At 56.9% G+C, this 15933-nt stretch overlaps 2 protein-coding genes across 2 annotated transcripts; one reads left to right on the top strand and one right to left on the bottom strand.

Moving 5' to 3' along the window:
- Nucleotides 1-1248: 1248 nt before the first annotated feature.
- Nucleotides 1249-13910, top strand: PPTG_02449 (holo-[acyl-carrier-protein] synthase). Its single transcript, XM_008893529.1, has one exon. It carries the CDS (start codon nucleotides 1449-1451, stop codon nucleotides 13833-13835), a length of 12387 nt encoding a protein of 4128 aa, XP_008891777.1. The 5' UTR covers nucleotides 1249-1448; the 3' UTR covers nucleotides 13836-13910.
- PPTG_02448 (hypothetical protein) lies at nucleotides 13821-15656 on the bottom strand. The gene has a single exon (XM_008893528.1). The coding sequence runs from the start codon at nucleotides 15624-15626 to the stop codon at nucleotides 13938-13940; it is 1689 nt and encodes a 562-aa protein (XP_008891776.1). The 5' UTR covers nucleotides 15627-15656; the 3' UTR covers nucleotides 13821-13937.
- Nucleotides 15657-15933: the final 277 nt, after the last annotated feature.

Below are 15933 nucleotides of genomic sequence, written 5' to 3'. Positions count from 1 at the left end.
GTTGTAATTCTTAACTCTAGATTGAGGAAAGAACTGAACCAAGAAGCTTCACGCTTCTTCTTGAATTTCTACATCAAATGCTCGACAATCTATTTGCGACCTTATGGGAAAACCCAGCCGTCAAGTACCCTCCGTCCAGTGCTCTTACAATAAAATAAAAAATTGTTCTGGGCTCTCGTCTTCATGTATATATATAGACTTCAAAACGAAATGGAATGCCACTTTCATCATCATCATTTTACTATTTCAAAGCGGCGCTACGAAAGCGCTGTCGGAGGACTCTCGAATGCCAGTTTTTTTACCCGGGGAGTCTTACTATCGATGTTTAATGCCGGCTCTGTGTAAAATGACACACGCTACGTATTGAGCATGATGTTGGTTTACCAGTAAACACCAAAAACTTTCACACTCTGTCCAAACCAGCCCTTTTTCCTTCTTCTTTGTTGACCAAAGACGAAAGCAAAAAAAAAGCTCCATTTTGGAGAGAAGCCATTCGCACTTACCTAAATTCACATAGCATTTTTTTTCACGCAACACGCTTGGCCACCACGGGCTAGGACTACAACTTCAGGAGTGTCAGTGTACAGGATACATCTGCACTTGTCGAGGATTCGTCTAATATCATTGCCTGAACCAGCGTGTTCCACCATGTTGTTCCTTTGTGGGAGAATTCACCACCTGCGACGAGATACCTCGAAGTTGATGCCATCCTGAAAGTTCGCATGAATTTATTCGAATACTTTGTGCAAATATCCGATAGCGTCGTGTGTATGAGCTCGTCGTGGTGGCGGCGTTGCAGATGCTCTTGAAAGCATGCGAGCTAAAGTACATTGTAGCGAGCTGCCACTATATGTATGCCCGAAAGCGCACTTCGTTATCAATGTAACAAATTTTTAGTTTACGACGAAAATACAGCATTGGTAAATTACCGCAGGTAAAATGCCCAACATCTGTCCAACAAAAGCCAACACTACCACCGTAGCCATACTACGGCTGTCATGAATACCTCGCAGCTCCCGCACTCAGAAGTTTCTTTCAATCGACAATGCGGCGCTATTGCTGGTCAGTGACCTGCGGTCACAGGACCTGAAGCACGTACGTAGCGCCGCTACGTGCTACGGTAGCGGAGCCCCTCAACTGACCTAAGCAATCATTGCGCCCTGTCTTGCGACCCCGGCGCGGGTGATCCCGCTTGCGTGTACGCAGTTTTCTCTCACCGCGCGTGTGTACATGTACATCTCGGGGCCAATGCAGTAGATCAACAATACTCGCGTCATTCAGATGATGCCTGCACGCGGAAGACGAGCCGCGGTCGATGACCAAGTTGTCAGGCGCTGTCGTTGAAGCCCACCAGCTCCAAGGACTCCTTGGCAAACAGACCACAATCCAATCTGCCGCCGACGCTGCATCGACGGATCTACTCCATCTACACCTTCGCCTTCTCCACCATGTCGAGTCAAAGTCGCCGGACAGTAGTCACCACCAAGACGGGCAGGCGTACACGGAGGGTGGTGACCACTACGGCGACCATCAGCGCCGTCCCAATGAGCACAACCAAGACACCGTTAGCTGAGATGGCAAAGGTGGTGGAAGCCGTGAACACCGGCAAGTTTACATTCATTCCTGAGTTCGGAGGCCAGGGCTCTGTCTACTGGAAGGAGCTGCAGAAGCTCTATACTGCATCCAGTACAAGCATCACGCGCTCATTTATTGACGCAGCCGCACAGGCGCTGCTAGAGGAGTCCAGCTCGGTCGAGACCAAGGCTTCCAACGCCTTTGAAGCGGTGATTGACCTGCAGAGCTGGCTACAGGTCGGAGAGGCACCCGTCGGGTTGACTATGAGTCGTGTCTACTTCAGTATGCCGCTGTTGGTCCTTACCCAGTGTGCCAACTACCTCAACTTCCTCGAGACTACGGGATTGACCCACGAGAGCGTGGTGAAGAACTCCGCCACCGCCGTGGGTCACAGCCAGGGTGTCGTGAGCGCCGTCATCTTCTCGGCGGCCAAAACAGCTCAAGAGTTCGTCGAGATCGGCATCTCCGTGCTGCGCTACATGTTCTGGCAGGGACTGCGCGCGCAGGAGACGTACCAGCACTTGCTGACGCAGTACAAGCAGGATGGCAAGAACATTGAGGGTGCCGGCCCGATGCTGGCCGTGCGAGGGCTCAAGAAGAAGCACGTCCTCAAGTCTATCGAGGTGGCCAAGCGCCGTACCAAGTCGCCCGACCTGCACCTCTCTCTTATCAATGCGTCCGACATGATGAACGTGACGGGCTTTCCGGCGACGCTGACGCTGCTGAAGCAGGCGCTTGAGGGCCTGTTTGCTAAGCCGGACGCCGACCAGACACGTATCCCGCACTCGCAGCGGAAACCAACGGGTTCGCTGTCGTTCCTACCGCTCTCGGCTCCCTTCCACACACCATTGCTGTCCGAGGCCAAGCCGAAGTTGGTGCAGGACGTGCAACGCGTCAAGTGCGCGATCAAGGGTGGTCAACTGCAGGTTCCCGTGTACGCGACCAATGCAGAGGCCACCAACCTGCAGACGGTGGACGACGTCGTCGATGAACTTATTAACATGCAGCTACTGGAGCTGGTGGACTGGACGGCGACGTGGGCAAAGATCGCTGAACACCACTCAAACGCGACGCACGTTCTGGAGTTTGGCCCCGATCTCGGCGTCGCCAAGCTGAGCAACAAGATCGCGGAAGGCTTGGGCATGGGCGTGGTGGTTGCGACCGTTAAGCACACGGTGATGAAGTTTTCAAGGAAATACGCTCCTCTTGTGGGCCTACAACAGTTCATCGATGCTTTGTCGACGTTCACTTCTGTTAAGGCGACGTGGGAGAAGAAATTCGGCCCGCAGGTGACTGAGTCGGGCAAGCTAGTCAACAGATTCACGCGCGCACTGAACAAGCCACCAGTTATGGTGGCCGGTATGACGCCGACTACCAGTTTGGAGGGCATTGACCTCGTTGTGGCCATTCAGAACGCTGGTTTCCACGGTGAATTGGCTGCGGGTGGTCTGTCGCGCCCCAACATCTTCGAAGATGCCGTGAACGAGCTCGTGTCCAAGATCAAGCCCGGTCTCGGCATTGCGATCAACATGTTGTACCTGAACGCGAAGCAGTGGGGCTTCCAGTTCCCGATGGTGCTGAGAATGCGTCGCAGTGGTGTGCCTATCGAAAGCATCACTATCGGCGCTGGTATCCCGACGAAGGAGCGAGCGCTTGAGATGATGTCACAGCTGGAGGCTGTGGGCATCAACGTGGTGTGCTTCAAGCCTGGTTCGGTGGACGGCATCCACGCTGTGCTGGAGATCGCAGCGGCCATGCCGAGTATGACTGTGATGCTGCAGTGGACTGGCGGTCGTGCTGGTGGTCACCACAGCTTCGAGGACTTTCACCAGCCGATGGAGGAGACGTACGCCGCCATCCGTCGCGTGTCGAACGTGCTGCTGGTTGTCGGCTCCGGTTTCGGTAACTGGGAGGACTCGAAGCAGTACCTCACGGGCGAATGGAGCTTGGCTCGCGGCCACCTGTTCAAGATGCCTGCCGACGGTATTCTGATGGGCTCTCGCGTGATGGTTGCCAAGGAAGCTGCGACTGCGCCGGAGGTGAAGAAGCTGCTGGTGGACACGCCTGGTATCGAGTCGGAGCTGGAGTGGGAAACGAGCTACACGGGTGCCATTGGCGGTGTGATCACAGTCACATCGGAGCTGGGCGAGCCCATTCACGTCGTGGCGAACCGCTGCACTCTGCTGTGGAAGGAGTTCGACGGCAAGTACTTCTCGATCCCGCGCGACCAGGTTGAGCTGGCCCTTCGTCTCAACAAGAAGGACATCATCACGCGTCTGAATGCCGACTACCAGAAGCCGTACTTCGGCTGCAAGCGCAATGTGGAGACTGGCGAGAGTGTCCCTGCTGATCTGGAGGAGATGTCGTATGGCGACGTGTTGACGCGTATGATCGACTTGATGTACGTGGAGGTGGAAGGCAAGCCGCACCGCTGGGTGCACGACACCTTCTTCTCTCGTGTGAGCAAGTTCATCACGCGTACGGAGGAGCGTTTCCGTCGTGAAAGTTCTGGCGACCTGTTCGACCAGTCGGAGCTAAAGACGAACCCGAGAGGAACGGTGACTGCGTTCATCGCCAAGTACCCCCAGACCGTATCGACTCTGCTGTCAGTTCCGGACTGCGACTTCTTCCTGGATCTGTGCCGCACCGGTGGCAAGCCGGTTAACTTTGTGCCTGCGATCGACACGGAGTTCAAGACGTGGTTCAAGAAAGATTCGCTGTGGTACTCGGAGGACTTGGACGCTGTCCCGGATGGCGATGCGCAGCGCGTCTTCATCCTCCAGGGTCCCGTGGCCGTTCGCTACAGCACGGTGGTGGACGAGCCTGTGGCGGATATCCTTAACGGCATAGCCGCTGGTTTCACCAACGTCGTGAAGGAAAGCGGCGCGGTTGCTGCTGCTACGGCTGTGTCTGTCAAGGAGACAATGGACATCGCTAACGTCGAGGTCACGGAGACCGACGACAGTGTGGAACTGTCGATCTCCGCGGACGAAAGCGCCGTGCCCTCTGCTGACGAGTGGCTGGCTTCTCTTGCCGCGTCCGTGGGTGACAAGGAGTGGCTAAGCGCGCTGATCTCGTCGACCCACGTCGTTGAGGAGAAGAAGTGGCTCGCGAACCCGGTCCGCCAGCTTCTTGTGCCTCAGGTTGGCCAGAAGTACGTGGTCGACGCTGCTGGTATTCGCGTGTTCGACAGTTCCATCGACATTTCGGGCCCCGTGATCGAGATCACGAAGAAGGATGCGAGCATCTCAGTCGTTGTGAACGAGGTGCGTCCGGCCGTGACCGGTCTGACGGCTGGTGTCGTGGCGCTGGAGATGGCTTTCCAGTACCACCCGGAGCTATCTTGCTCCATCCACGCCGAAGGCATCGGCTTCATCGACAAGGTGAAGGCATTCTACGCTCGCTTCTGGGTGGCGATTGAGGGCCAGGAGGAGGAGTCGTGCAAGGCTGCGTGCGAGGAGAGCGTCATGTCTCCTTTTACGGCCGAGTTCTCCATCTCAAAGAAGGACATTGTTGACTACCGTGCTGCTCTGGGTCTGAGTGACGACGAAGAGGGCGCTCCGGCCGACTTCTCGACGATCGTGTCGTGGCGTCCGCTGATCCAGTCCGTGTTCACCAAGGAGGTGAAGGGCAACCTGCTGGATCTGGTGCACCTCAAGCACTCGTACAAGCTGCTGTCGTCGCGCAAGGTTTCGGCCACGTTCCTGCCTGGCGACGACATGGTGAGCACGTCGAACGTTGGTAGTCTGCGCATTATCGACAGCGGCAAGATCGTGCACGGCGTGGCTATCATCTCTCGCAAGACGGTGGACAGTGAGATGGTGGAGGTGCTTGAGCCTCTCGTGGAGCTGCACAGCGAGTTCCTGATCCGCGGCGCCTTCAACGACTTCGAGTCGACGTTCTCTATTGACAAGTCAACGGATGCGTTCGTGCCCAAACGCCAGGAAGACGTCGAGATCCTGAAGACCAAGTCGTGGCTGAAGCTTGCTGCTGAGGCCTCGGTAAACGTCGGCGACCATCTGTCGTTCGAGCTGACGACGAAGAAGCAGTACGCGTCGATCGGTTCATTGAGTTCGGTGGAGGTGACTGGCACGCTCTTCCGTGAAGAAGCGGGCTCGAATGTGGAGCTTGGTAGGGTCGAGTTCAAGAGCAACGACGTGAACGAGAGCCCCGTCGTGGCCTTCTTGCGCCAGGTGCAGCCTGAGGATGCCAAGGCCAGCGGTATGTTCTCTAACGGTGGTTCGCACATGCTGGAGAAACCGCTGGAGATCAACGTCCCGACGAACGCTCTGGCGTACGCTGTGGCATCTCGCGACCTGAACCCGATCCACCGCTCCAAGTACGCTGCGATCCTGGGCCACCTGCCCAAGGGCAAGCCGATCATGCACGGTCTGTGGACGGCGACCAAGGTGCGCGACCTGGTGACCCAGAACTTTGGTCTCGGCTTCGACAGCAACGTGGTGGACTACGACGTCAACTTCGACGGTATGGTGTACCCGGGTGACAAGCTGTTCATGCAGGCTCGTCACATCGGCCTCGACAACGGCAAGAAGGTGCTGTCGGTGGAGGTTGTGAACGGCTCTGGTGAACGCGTGGTAAGCGCGCGTGCTGTCGTGAAGCAGGCGTCGATGGCGTTCGTCTTCACTGGCCAGGGCTCTGCTGCTGTCGGCATGGGCATGGACCGCTACCAGGAGTCCTCGGTCGCTCGTGATATCTGGAACCGTGGTGACGCTCACCTGCGCAAGACATTTGGCTTCTCAATCCTGGAAATGGTGCGCAAGAACCCAAAGTCCATTACTGTTCACTTTGGTGGCAAGAAGGGTCTTAAGATTCGCGATAAGTACATGAGCTTGACGTGTGAGGACCCTGTTACTGGTGAGATTGCGGCTCTTCTTCCTGAGATTGATGCTGGTACTGAGAGCTTTAGTTTCTCTGCTTCTGAAGGTTTGCTGTTCGCGACGCAGTTCAGCCAGCCTGCGTTGGTTCTGCTGGAGAAGGCCATGTTCTCTGAGATTGAGGCTGCTCAGCTGATTCCGGATGATGCTTACTTCGCTGGACACTCTCTCGGTGAGTACGCTGGTTTGATTTCCTTTGCTGGTGCTCTGGCTGTGGAGGCTGTGGTGGATTTTGTGTTCCTGCGTGGTTTGATCATGCAGAAGTCTGTGAAGCGCGATGCTGAGGGACGTTCGGACTACGGTATGGTTGCCACCAATCCGACGCGTGTGGGTTCAGACTTCGCTGAAGAGGCCATGTACAAGATCGTGGACGGCATTGAAGCTGCTTCGGGCAAGCTGCTGCAGGTGGTGAACTTTAACATCCAGCAGCGCCAGTATGTCGTTGCTGGTGAGAACGTGAATCTGGAGACGCTGTCGCTGGCGCTGTCTGCCGTCAAGACGTTGAAGTCGACTGCCGCTGAGGACGTGGAGAAGGTTATTGCCGACTCGTTGGCGCAGGCTCGTGCCCGCAAGGAGAAGTGCGAGCAGACTGACCGTCCGTTTACGCTGGCGCGTGGCCTGGCGACGATCCCGCTGGTTGGTATCGACGTGCCGTTCCACTCGCGTGAGCTGCTTGGTGGTGTACCGTCGTTCCGTGCGCTGCTGCGTACCAAGTTTGATCCGCAGGTGCTGGAACGTCAACTGCCGCTTCTGGTGAACCGCTACATCCCGAACCTGGTGGCGACTCCGTTCTCGTTGAAGCGCTCGTACTTTGAGGAGGTTTACGCGGCGACCAAGAGTCCGTACCTGGAGGAGGTTCTGGACCCAATGCGGTGGAAGTTGACGTCGAAGGCTCAGCTCGCGCACCTGCTTGTGGTGGAGCTGCTGGCGTACCAGTTTGCGTCCCCCGTCCAGTGGATCGAGACTCAGGCGCTGCTGTTCTCGGAGGGCGGAGTTCGCCGCTTCGTGGAGATTGGCCCTGCTCCGACGTTGACGAACATGGCGCTGCGTACTCTCCAGGTTGGTGACTTCCCCGATGTGTCGCGTGAGATTCTATGGTACCAGCGTGACCGCGAGGTCGTGCACTTCGAGGAGGAGACGTCGAACATTTCTGCTTCCGAGTATGCTCGTGGCCTGGCTGCCGAGGCTGCCGCTGAAGCTGCGGCCACTGCTGCAAAGGTTGCGGCTGAGTCTGCCCCCAAGGTTGAGGAGGCTCCGGCTGCTCCGGCGCCGGCACCGGTTGCCGCTGCCCCCGTCCAGCAAATCCAAGCTGCTCCGGCTCCTGTACCTGCCGCTGCTGCTCCCGCGGCTGCCGATGCACCGGTCGCTGCTCTCCACGTCCTTCGTGTGCTTCTCGCTGTGCGTCTGAACAAGGAGCTGGCTGAGATCAAGGAAGACACGGACGTGAAGACGCTGTGCGCCGGCAAGTCTGCTGTGCAGAACGAGATCCTTGGCGACCTTGAGAAGGAGTTTGGTGGCGGTGTGCCTGAGGGTGCTGGCGAGGTTCCGCTGAAGGAGCTGGCGTCTAAGTTCTCTAGCTACAACACGCTCGGCAAGGTGACGAATGGTCTGATCAACAAGGTGGTGGCAAGCAAGATGCCTGGTGGCTTCACGATGTCCAGTATCAAGGAGTACCTGAGCTCCGAGAAGGGTCTGGGTGCCGGTCGCATGGAGAGCGTGTTGGCTCACTCTCTGCTGCTAGCCCCGCAGGCTCGTTTCAAGAGCGACGCCGACGCGCGCAAGTGGCTGGACGAGAGTGTGAGCAACTACGCTTCTTTCGCTGGTATCTCTCTCGACCGTCCAACGATGGCCGCTACGCCCGGTGCTGTAGGCATGTCCTTCAACCCGGCCCCCGTATCGATCCCGACGGTGAGTGACAAGCCTGTGGAGGCCAAGCACGCTCTGCTGGTGATGCTGGCTGCTAAGTTCGGCAAGGCGTTCAACGAAGTTCCGGAGACTGCGACCATCAAGGAGCTATCTGCGGGCAAGTCGGCCGTGCAAAACGAGATTGTCGGTGACCTCGAGAAGGAGTTCGGCTCTGGTCCGGACGATGCTGCGGAGATGAAACTGGCCGAATTGGCTGGTAAGTTCCCTGACTACGCGTCGCCGGGCAAGGTGACAAGTGCTCTGATTGCCAAGATGCTGGCAAGCAAGATGCCTGGTGGCTTCGGTCTGTCTGCCATCAAGGAGTACTTGTCCAGTGAGCGCTGCCTGCCGAGTGGCCGCATCGAGAGCGTGCTGCTTCACGGTCTCACACAGAACCCGAAGATGCGTCTGACGGACGACGCGACGGCGAAGCAGTGGCTGGACGGCGTCGTGGACGACTACGCCAAGTACGCTGGCATTGACATCCCGTACCTGTCGAAGCTGGGAGGCATGATGGCTGGACCGGCAATGGGCCAGCAGGTGATGCAGTCGAGCTCGCTGCCCAGTGACTTCGAGAAGCGTCTGAAGACTATGATCTCAGATCAGATCGAAGCGCTCAACTCGTACCTGGGCGACGATCAGCTCGACTGGCACCGCAAGATTGAGACGGAGGTCGACATGCGCGAGGAGATGGAGTCGTCGGTGTCCCAGTGGGTGACGGAGCATGGAGAGTTCTACGGTGCTGGTATTGCCAGCAAGTTCGACGCGAAGAAGGAGCGTCAGTACGACAGCTACTGGAACTGGGCTGTGCAGGACGCGATGGAGCTGTACTACCGCACCGCGGCTGCTGCCAAGGGCACGCCTGTGAGTCCCAAGCTGGCTGTGAACGAAGGTCTGAGCACGCACTTCGAAGCGATGACGCGCTTCATCAACAAGAACGTGGACACTATTACGGACGAATCAGCGCTTCCGCCCCTCGAGTGGTTCAAGCCGTACCTGTGCAACCGTGCAACACCCGAGCTGCTCCAGTGTACGCAGTTCTTCGTGTCGCGAGCTGAGGAAGAAAGCAGCCCAGAGCTCGCCCAGGCTGTTCAACTATTGGTGGAGCAGGTGGAGGAGTGGCTGAACACGAACCCTGTCAACATGCAAATTTTCAAGCCGATGCAGCCGCAACTTCGCATTCTTGAAAACGGTAAGCTCGAGTACGCCGAGGTGCCGCGTGAAGGCGTGACGGACTCCATCAACTACGTTGACGAGGTGGCTCGCGGCCTCGAGTACAATGACGCCATCGAGACTGGCAAGGTTGCTGGATCGGACGTCACGGCTGGAATGACAAGTGCTGTCGGATTCGAGTCGACCCTGAACGATAACGGCAGCATGAGCAGTGATGAGCCTGACAGCGATGATGATGACGAGTTCGATGAGGAGGAAGCTGCGGTGGGCGACAAGGAGGCGAGCAAGACTAAGAAGGTTGCCCCTGCCAAGGGTGCCAAGCTCAACGCGCTGCGTGACTCTCTGCGTAAGCGTGCCAAGCGCGAGTCGGAGAAGTCGCTTGTGGCTCGTTCGTCCTCGCTGCGTTTCGGTTTGAACGAGAACCTCAAGAAGATCGTGCTGCCACACGTGCACGTGCGCAAGCCGTCTGACGTGGACCCGACCATCCGTCTGTACGACGTTGAATCCACCTGCATGTTGCTGTCGTGCATGCGCGAGATGGCCTCGACGGGTATCTCGTTCACTGGCAAGGTGGCGCTGCTGACGGGTTGCGGTAAGAACTCAATTGGTGCTGAGATCGTGAAGGCGCTTCTTGAGGGTGGCGCTACGGTGTTCGTGACCACGAGCAGCTTCAGTATGAAGACAACCGCCTTGTTCCGTGAGATCTACGAGCAGCACGGTAGCCGTGGCAGCCGTCTCATTGTGCTTCCGTTCAACCAAGCCTCGAAGGTGGACGTTCAGAGCCTGGTGGCGCACATTTACAACGTGCACAAGCTGGACCTGGACTTCGTGATTCCGTTTGCGGCTCTGTCAGAGGTTGGACGCATGATCACGGACATCGACTCGCGGTCGGAGCTGGCGCACCGCATCATGCTGACGAACACGGTGCGTTTACTGGGTGAGGTTGTGACGGCGAAGAAGGCTCGTGACATCACCACTCGTCCCGCGCTCGTGATCCTGCCGATGTCGCCGAACCATGGCAACTTTGGTGGAGACGGTCTGTACGCCGAGTCGAAGCTGGGTGTCGAGAGTCTCACGAACAAGTGGTACTCGGAGGGCTGGGACGACCAGCTTTCCATCGTCGGTGCCATTATCGGCTGGACGCGTGGCACGGGCCTCATGTCCGGCAACAATGTGGTTGCTGCTGGTGTCGAGAAGATGGGAATGCGCACGTTCAGCACGACGGAAATGGGCTTCAACCTAAGCGCTTTGATGCACCCTAAAATCGTAAAACGAGCGGCAAAGACACCGGTCATCGCAGACCTCACTGGTGGCATGGCACAGGTGAGCGACCTGAAGGACCAAGTGGACTCTATTCGTGCTGATATCATGAAGAAGTCGAAGCTGCAGGCTTCTATTCACGCTGCGCTGGAGAGCGACAAGAAGATGCTGGCTCTGCCTGCGAAGAAGCAGGTGGCTGCTCCCAGCTCGAAGACGTTCGCTCCTCGTGCAAACATGTCCAGCTACTACTGCAACTCGTTCCCCAAACTGTCAGGTGTGGCTGGTCTGTCTGCCTCGAAGAAGCAGGCACTGTTGCGTGGCATGCTGGACCTGCGCCAGGTTGTGGTCGTCACGGGTTTCGGTGAAGTGAGTCCGTGGGGTAACTCACGCACGCGTTGGGAGATGGAGTCGTACGGCGAGTTTTCGCTGGAAGGTTGCATCGAGCTGGCGTGGCTGACGGGCCGCATCGTTTTCGACAAGGGCAACTGGGTGGATGCCAAGACGAAGGAGATCGTGCCGGACCACCAGGTGAAGCCTCACTACGAGGAGGACATCCTGAAACACTCGGGTATCCGTATCGTGGAGCCTGAGCTGTTCGACGGCTACGACCCGAAGAACAAGATGGTGCTGCACCAGGTTGCCATTGACAAGAAGATGTCGCCGATCGAGGTGGCCGACCGCGAGGAGGCTCTGCAGTTCCGCAAGGAGCTGGGCAAGGAGAACGTGGACATATTCCAGAACGCGTCCGGGGCTTGGATGATCCGACTGCGCAAGGGTTCTGTCCTGAACATTCCCCGTGCTCTTAACTTCGACCGCTTCGTGGCTGGTCAGATCCCGACGGGATGGAGTGCTGAGCGCCTGGGTCTGTCGAAGGATCTGGCCGAGTCGGTGGACCCTACTGCACTGTATGCGTTGGCGGCAACAATGGATACGTTCGTCGCGGCTGGAGTGACCGACCCGTACGAGTTCTACCAGTACGTGCACGTGTCCGAGGTTGGCAATACGTCCGGTGGTGGTATGGGTGGTATGCGTGCACTTAGTCACATCTACAAGAACCGCTTGCTGGGCAAACCCGCCCCGAGTGACGCGTTGCAGGAAGTCTTTATTAACACGCCCCCTGCTTGGGTGAACATGCTGCTGTTGAGTTCGTCTGGTCCAATCAAGACCCCGGTCGGTGCATGTGCTACGGCTGCTGAGTCGGTGGACATTGGTGCCGAGACGATCAAGAGTGGCAAGGCTCGCATTTGCATTGTTGGTGGCTACGACGACTTCGGTGAAGAGTGTTCGAATGAATTCGCACAAATGAAAGCTACTAGTGACTCAGTCAAGGAAGCCGGAATGGGTCGTGAGCCGAAGGAAATGTGTCGTCCGTGCTCGACCACGCGTGGCGGCTTTATGGAGAGCCATGGTGCGGGTATGCAGTTGTTGATGGACGCTCAGCTTGCTCTGGAAATGGGTCTGCCGATCTACGGTATCGTCGCGCTTACGAACACGGCGACGGACAAGAACGGCCGATCTGTGCCGGCTCCTGGCCAGGGTATTCTGACGACGGCCCGCGAGGCTTTGTCGGGCAACTCGAAGCCGTCGCCGCTGCTGGATGTGGAGTTCCGTCGTCGTCAGTTCGATGATGAGCTTGAGAGTATTGAGAAGTGGTATGCTCGCGAGAAGGCTTTGATCGACGGAGACGAATCACGTGAAGCATTCCTTGAGAGGAGGAAGTTACGCAAGGTACAGGCTGCACAGGCGACCTGGGGAAACGATTTCTACAGTGGTGAAGCGGATATCGCTCCTCTTCGCGGTGCCCTGAGCGTGTGGAATCTGGACATCGACGACTTGGGTGCTGCTAGTTTCCACGGGACGGGCACCAAGGCCAACGACAAGAACGAGAGCGAGGTGACGCACAAGCAGATGGCTCACCTGGGTCGTTCTCCGGGCAACCCGCTGCCGGTGATCTGCCAGAAGAACCTGACGGGCCACCCGAAGGGTGCCGCTGCTGCTTGGATGCTCAATGGTCTGCTGCAGGTGCTTAACTCGGGCTTGATCCCAGGCAACCGTCAGCTGGACAACACTTGCGAGACTCTGCGCAAGTACGACCACTTGGTGTACCCGAACCGCAGCTTCCAGACCGTGGGGGTCAAGGCCGTGATGATGAAGAGTTTCGGCTTCGGCCAGGCCGGTGGCGAAGTGCTGCTGGTGCACCCGGACTACCTCCTATCTACTCTGCCTGTTGACGAGTTCCAGCACTACTCGGCTCGCCGCGAACAGCGTTTGATCAAGATGAACACGCACACGCAGGGCGTGATTACCGGCAAGCATCCGCACATCCAGGTGAAGAACGAAGCGCCGTACTCGTCGGCGCAGGAGAGCAACGTGTACTTGGACCCTACGGCTCGTGCCGAGTACGACGCGACGTCCAAGACGTGGCGTTTTGGCGGCGCGGACTCTCTGACCGCGGAGGAGAACCGCCGTCTGCGTGCTGAGAAGCGCGCGAAGAAGGCGAAGGCTGCTGCGGAAGCGGCGTCATCGTCGAACAAGAAGACTTCGGACGCGCACCAGGCTGACTCGTCCTCGACACTGTTGACTGCCATCAACCAAGCGGCGACGGACCTGGGCCTGGCGTCCAAGAACATGGGCATGGGCGTGGATGTGGAGCCTGTGGCCACGTTCGAGAACCTGAACGGCCGCGAGGACTTCATCCGCCGCAACTTCACGGACCAGGAGATGGCGTACTGCTACAGCGCGCCTCACCCGGCAGCGAGCTTCGCCGGTCGCTGGGCTGCCAAGGAGGCTGTGATCAAGGCCATCTCCAGCTCGGCCCCGACTGAGCCGAACCTGTGGAAGGGTGCTGGTGCTCCGCTGCGTGAGATCGAGATCTTCATGACGGCATCGGGCGCGCCGTCCGTGCTGCTGTCGGGCTACCCGCTGCAGGTTTTCAACCGCTTGGGCCTGTCGAAGCTGAGCGTGTCCATCAGCCACTCGGGCGACTTCGCTGTATCACAAGCTGTGGCTAACTTCCAGCAGGAGTAAGTGTGTTTATTTGTACACAGTGCATGTTGTACGTCTGTGTTTTGAATGATGAATTTATGAATTATCAATCTTGTTGCTTGTACACGGTTTATCGTGAGTATGTTAGCACCCGTCGCCACCAGCAATGACAAGACATGAGGTGCTATCGAAGATGGCCATGATGTTGACCATTACAGCCCACACCAGCGAGAAGGATAAGTAAAATATCGTGAGTCCACCCAACAGTTTGTTCGATCCACCCGTACGCAGAAGTTCTTGAGTCTCTCGCTTTTGCTTGGGTAGCAACAGCAGAAAGATCCAAGACACTACCATTGCGCCGTATGCAATGATCATCGTGTACGTGATGTCCACGTGGATAGAGTGGTCGTCCTCCTGCACGCGTTCGTTGGTGATGTCAAACGGATTGTTGATAATTACAGTGAGTGACGTCGCGAACGGAGACGCGATGCCCGAGATCGTAGTCATGAGTCCGTACATGGCGCCTTCATTACCTTCACCGACAAGCTCCACGATCACCAGAGTACTGACCATGAAGCTGATACCATTGGGAAGCTGCGCAACAATCGGCGGGCCGAGCCAAAACCATTGACTACGATACACGTTCCAGACGATGAGGAGATTGCACGTGCCGTCGATAACGATCAAGATCACGCCTGTGATGACAATCATCACGCGCCAATTCCAGTGCAAACCCCACCTGGACGTAGCCATCATGCCGAACATGTAGAAGAGGTAGCTCAGTGCGTCTCCGAGCGTACTATTGATGGGGGTCACGTTCACCATATACGACTGGATGGGCGAGTAGGCCGTGTACGAGATATTGCAGATCAAAGTGTAGAAGAACAAGGCCGCGATGACTTGGAACACAGCTCGCTTGCAGATCTGGTTCCATAAGCCTACCATGTAGTCTTTGAAGTCCGGCGAGACAGTCAGCCGGTCCTCCTTGATGAAGAACCATGTGATAGGGATAGTAGGAGCCGTAAGCACTGTAAGGATCCCCATCAATTCGGGAAAGCTCAGCGAGTAGTCGAAATTGCCGCCATACTCCTCACCATTGAAGCAGAAACCGACAATCAGGTAGCTGATCACCGTCACGAATGTCTGCACCGTGTACGTCATGGTCTGAAGTTTGCCTCGTCTCTCATATGACTCCTGTTGAGCCAAACCCGCCATGATAGCGTCGGCGCAAGCATCGGACAGCACGTAACCTACTGCAGCGAAGAACATGAGCATGACGTACCTGCCGCCTTCCGATGGAGCGTCGTAGTTGATTCTTGCTTCGATCTCGGGGGTGTACTCCGACACATCGACGTATCGATCGTCAGCATCTGTGTAGTATGGATCACCAATGGGCAAGCATGCCATCACAAGAAGCATAGCTACTGAGATAGACCACCCGATGACCATGTACGGACGTCGTCGGTTGCCGAAGATGGGGAAGCAGTCCGAGAGGATACCGAAAAACACCTTGAAACTCGACGGGAGCGACACTAATGTTGTAGCAGTAGCTACTTGTGCTCCGCTACAATTGAGGTACATCTGAAGGAACGGGTAGATCGTGGAGGGTAGCACACCGGAGATGAAGCCCACAACAGCGTACTGATACAGCAGACCGATGTTGGCTCTGCTAGTGATCACCGGTTCACCTCCAGGACGAAGAGCACCTTGATCTGAGTACCCACTTTGCTCCGGAGTCTTGGCGCCGACATAATCTCCTCCTTCGAGGTCTTTTGGCTGTGAACTAGCACTAAGCAACGACAAACGTACTGCAGGCTCAGTATTCTTGGCCATGTTGGACTTGGCACTTGTGGAGGAGCGAGCAGATTGATCAATGAACGCAACATTGGTGGTGCAGATACTGCCGATAACTTTGAAGTGAAGGTGAAGACGGGACTATATCACGTGATACTAACAGTTCTGGTGTCAGCTGAAATTCGCTAGTCACTCACGTGAGCCAGGCTCACATTCCATGTAGACGAACGGATAGGCGCTCGTGAGTTCATGGTATCCGATCCAACACCAAAGAATTCCCAAGTACATGCTTCGTAGTGCTTGCAGGGTGTCGACAAGAACCATGTTATCTGCCCCCACCAAGGCC

Source organism: Phytophthora parasitica (genome assembly GCF_000247585.1).
Source record: "Phytophthora parasitica INRA-310 unplaced genomic scaffold supercont2.2, whole genome shotgun sequence".
NCBI lineage: Eukaryota > Oomycota > Peronosporomycetes > Peronosporales > Peronosporaceae > Phytophthora > Phytophthora nicotianae.
Note: the sequence above shows the minus strand (reverse complement) of the source record. Positions and strands in the feature narration are given on the sequence as shown.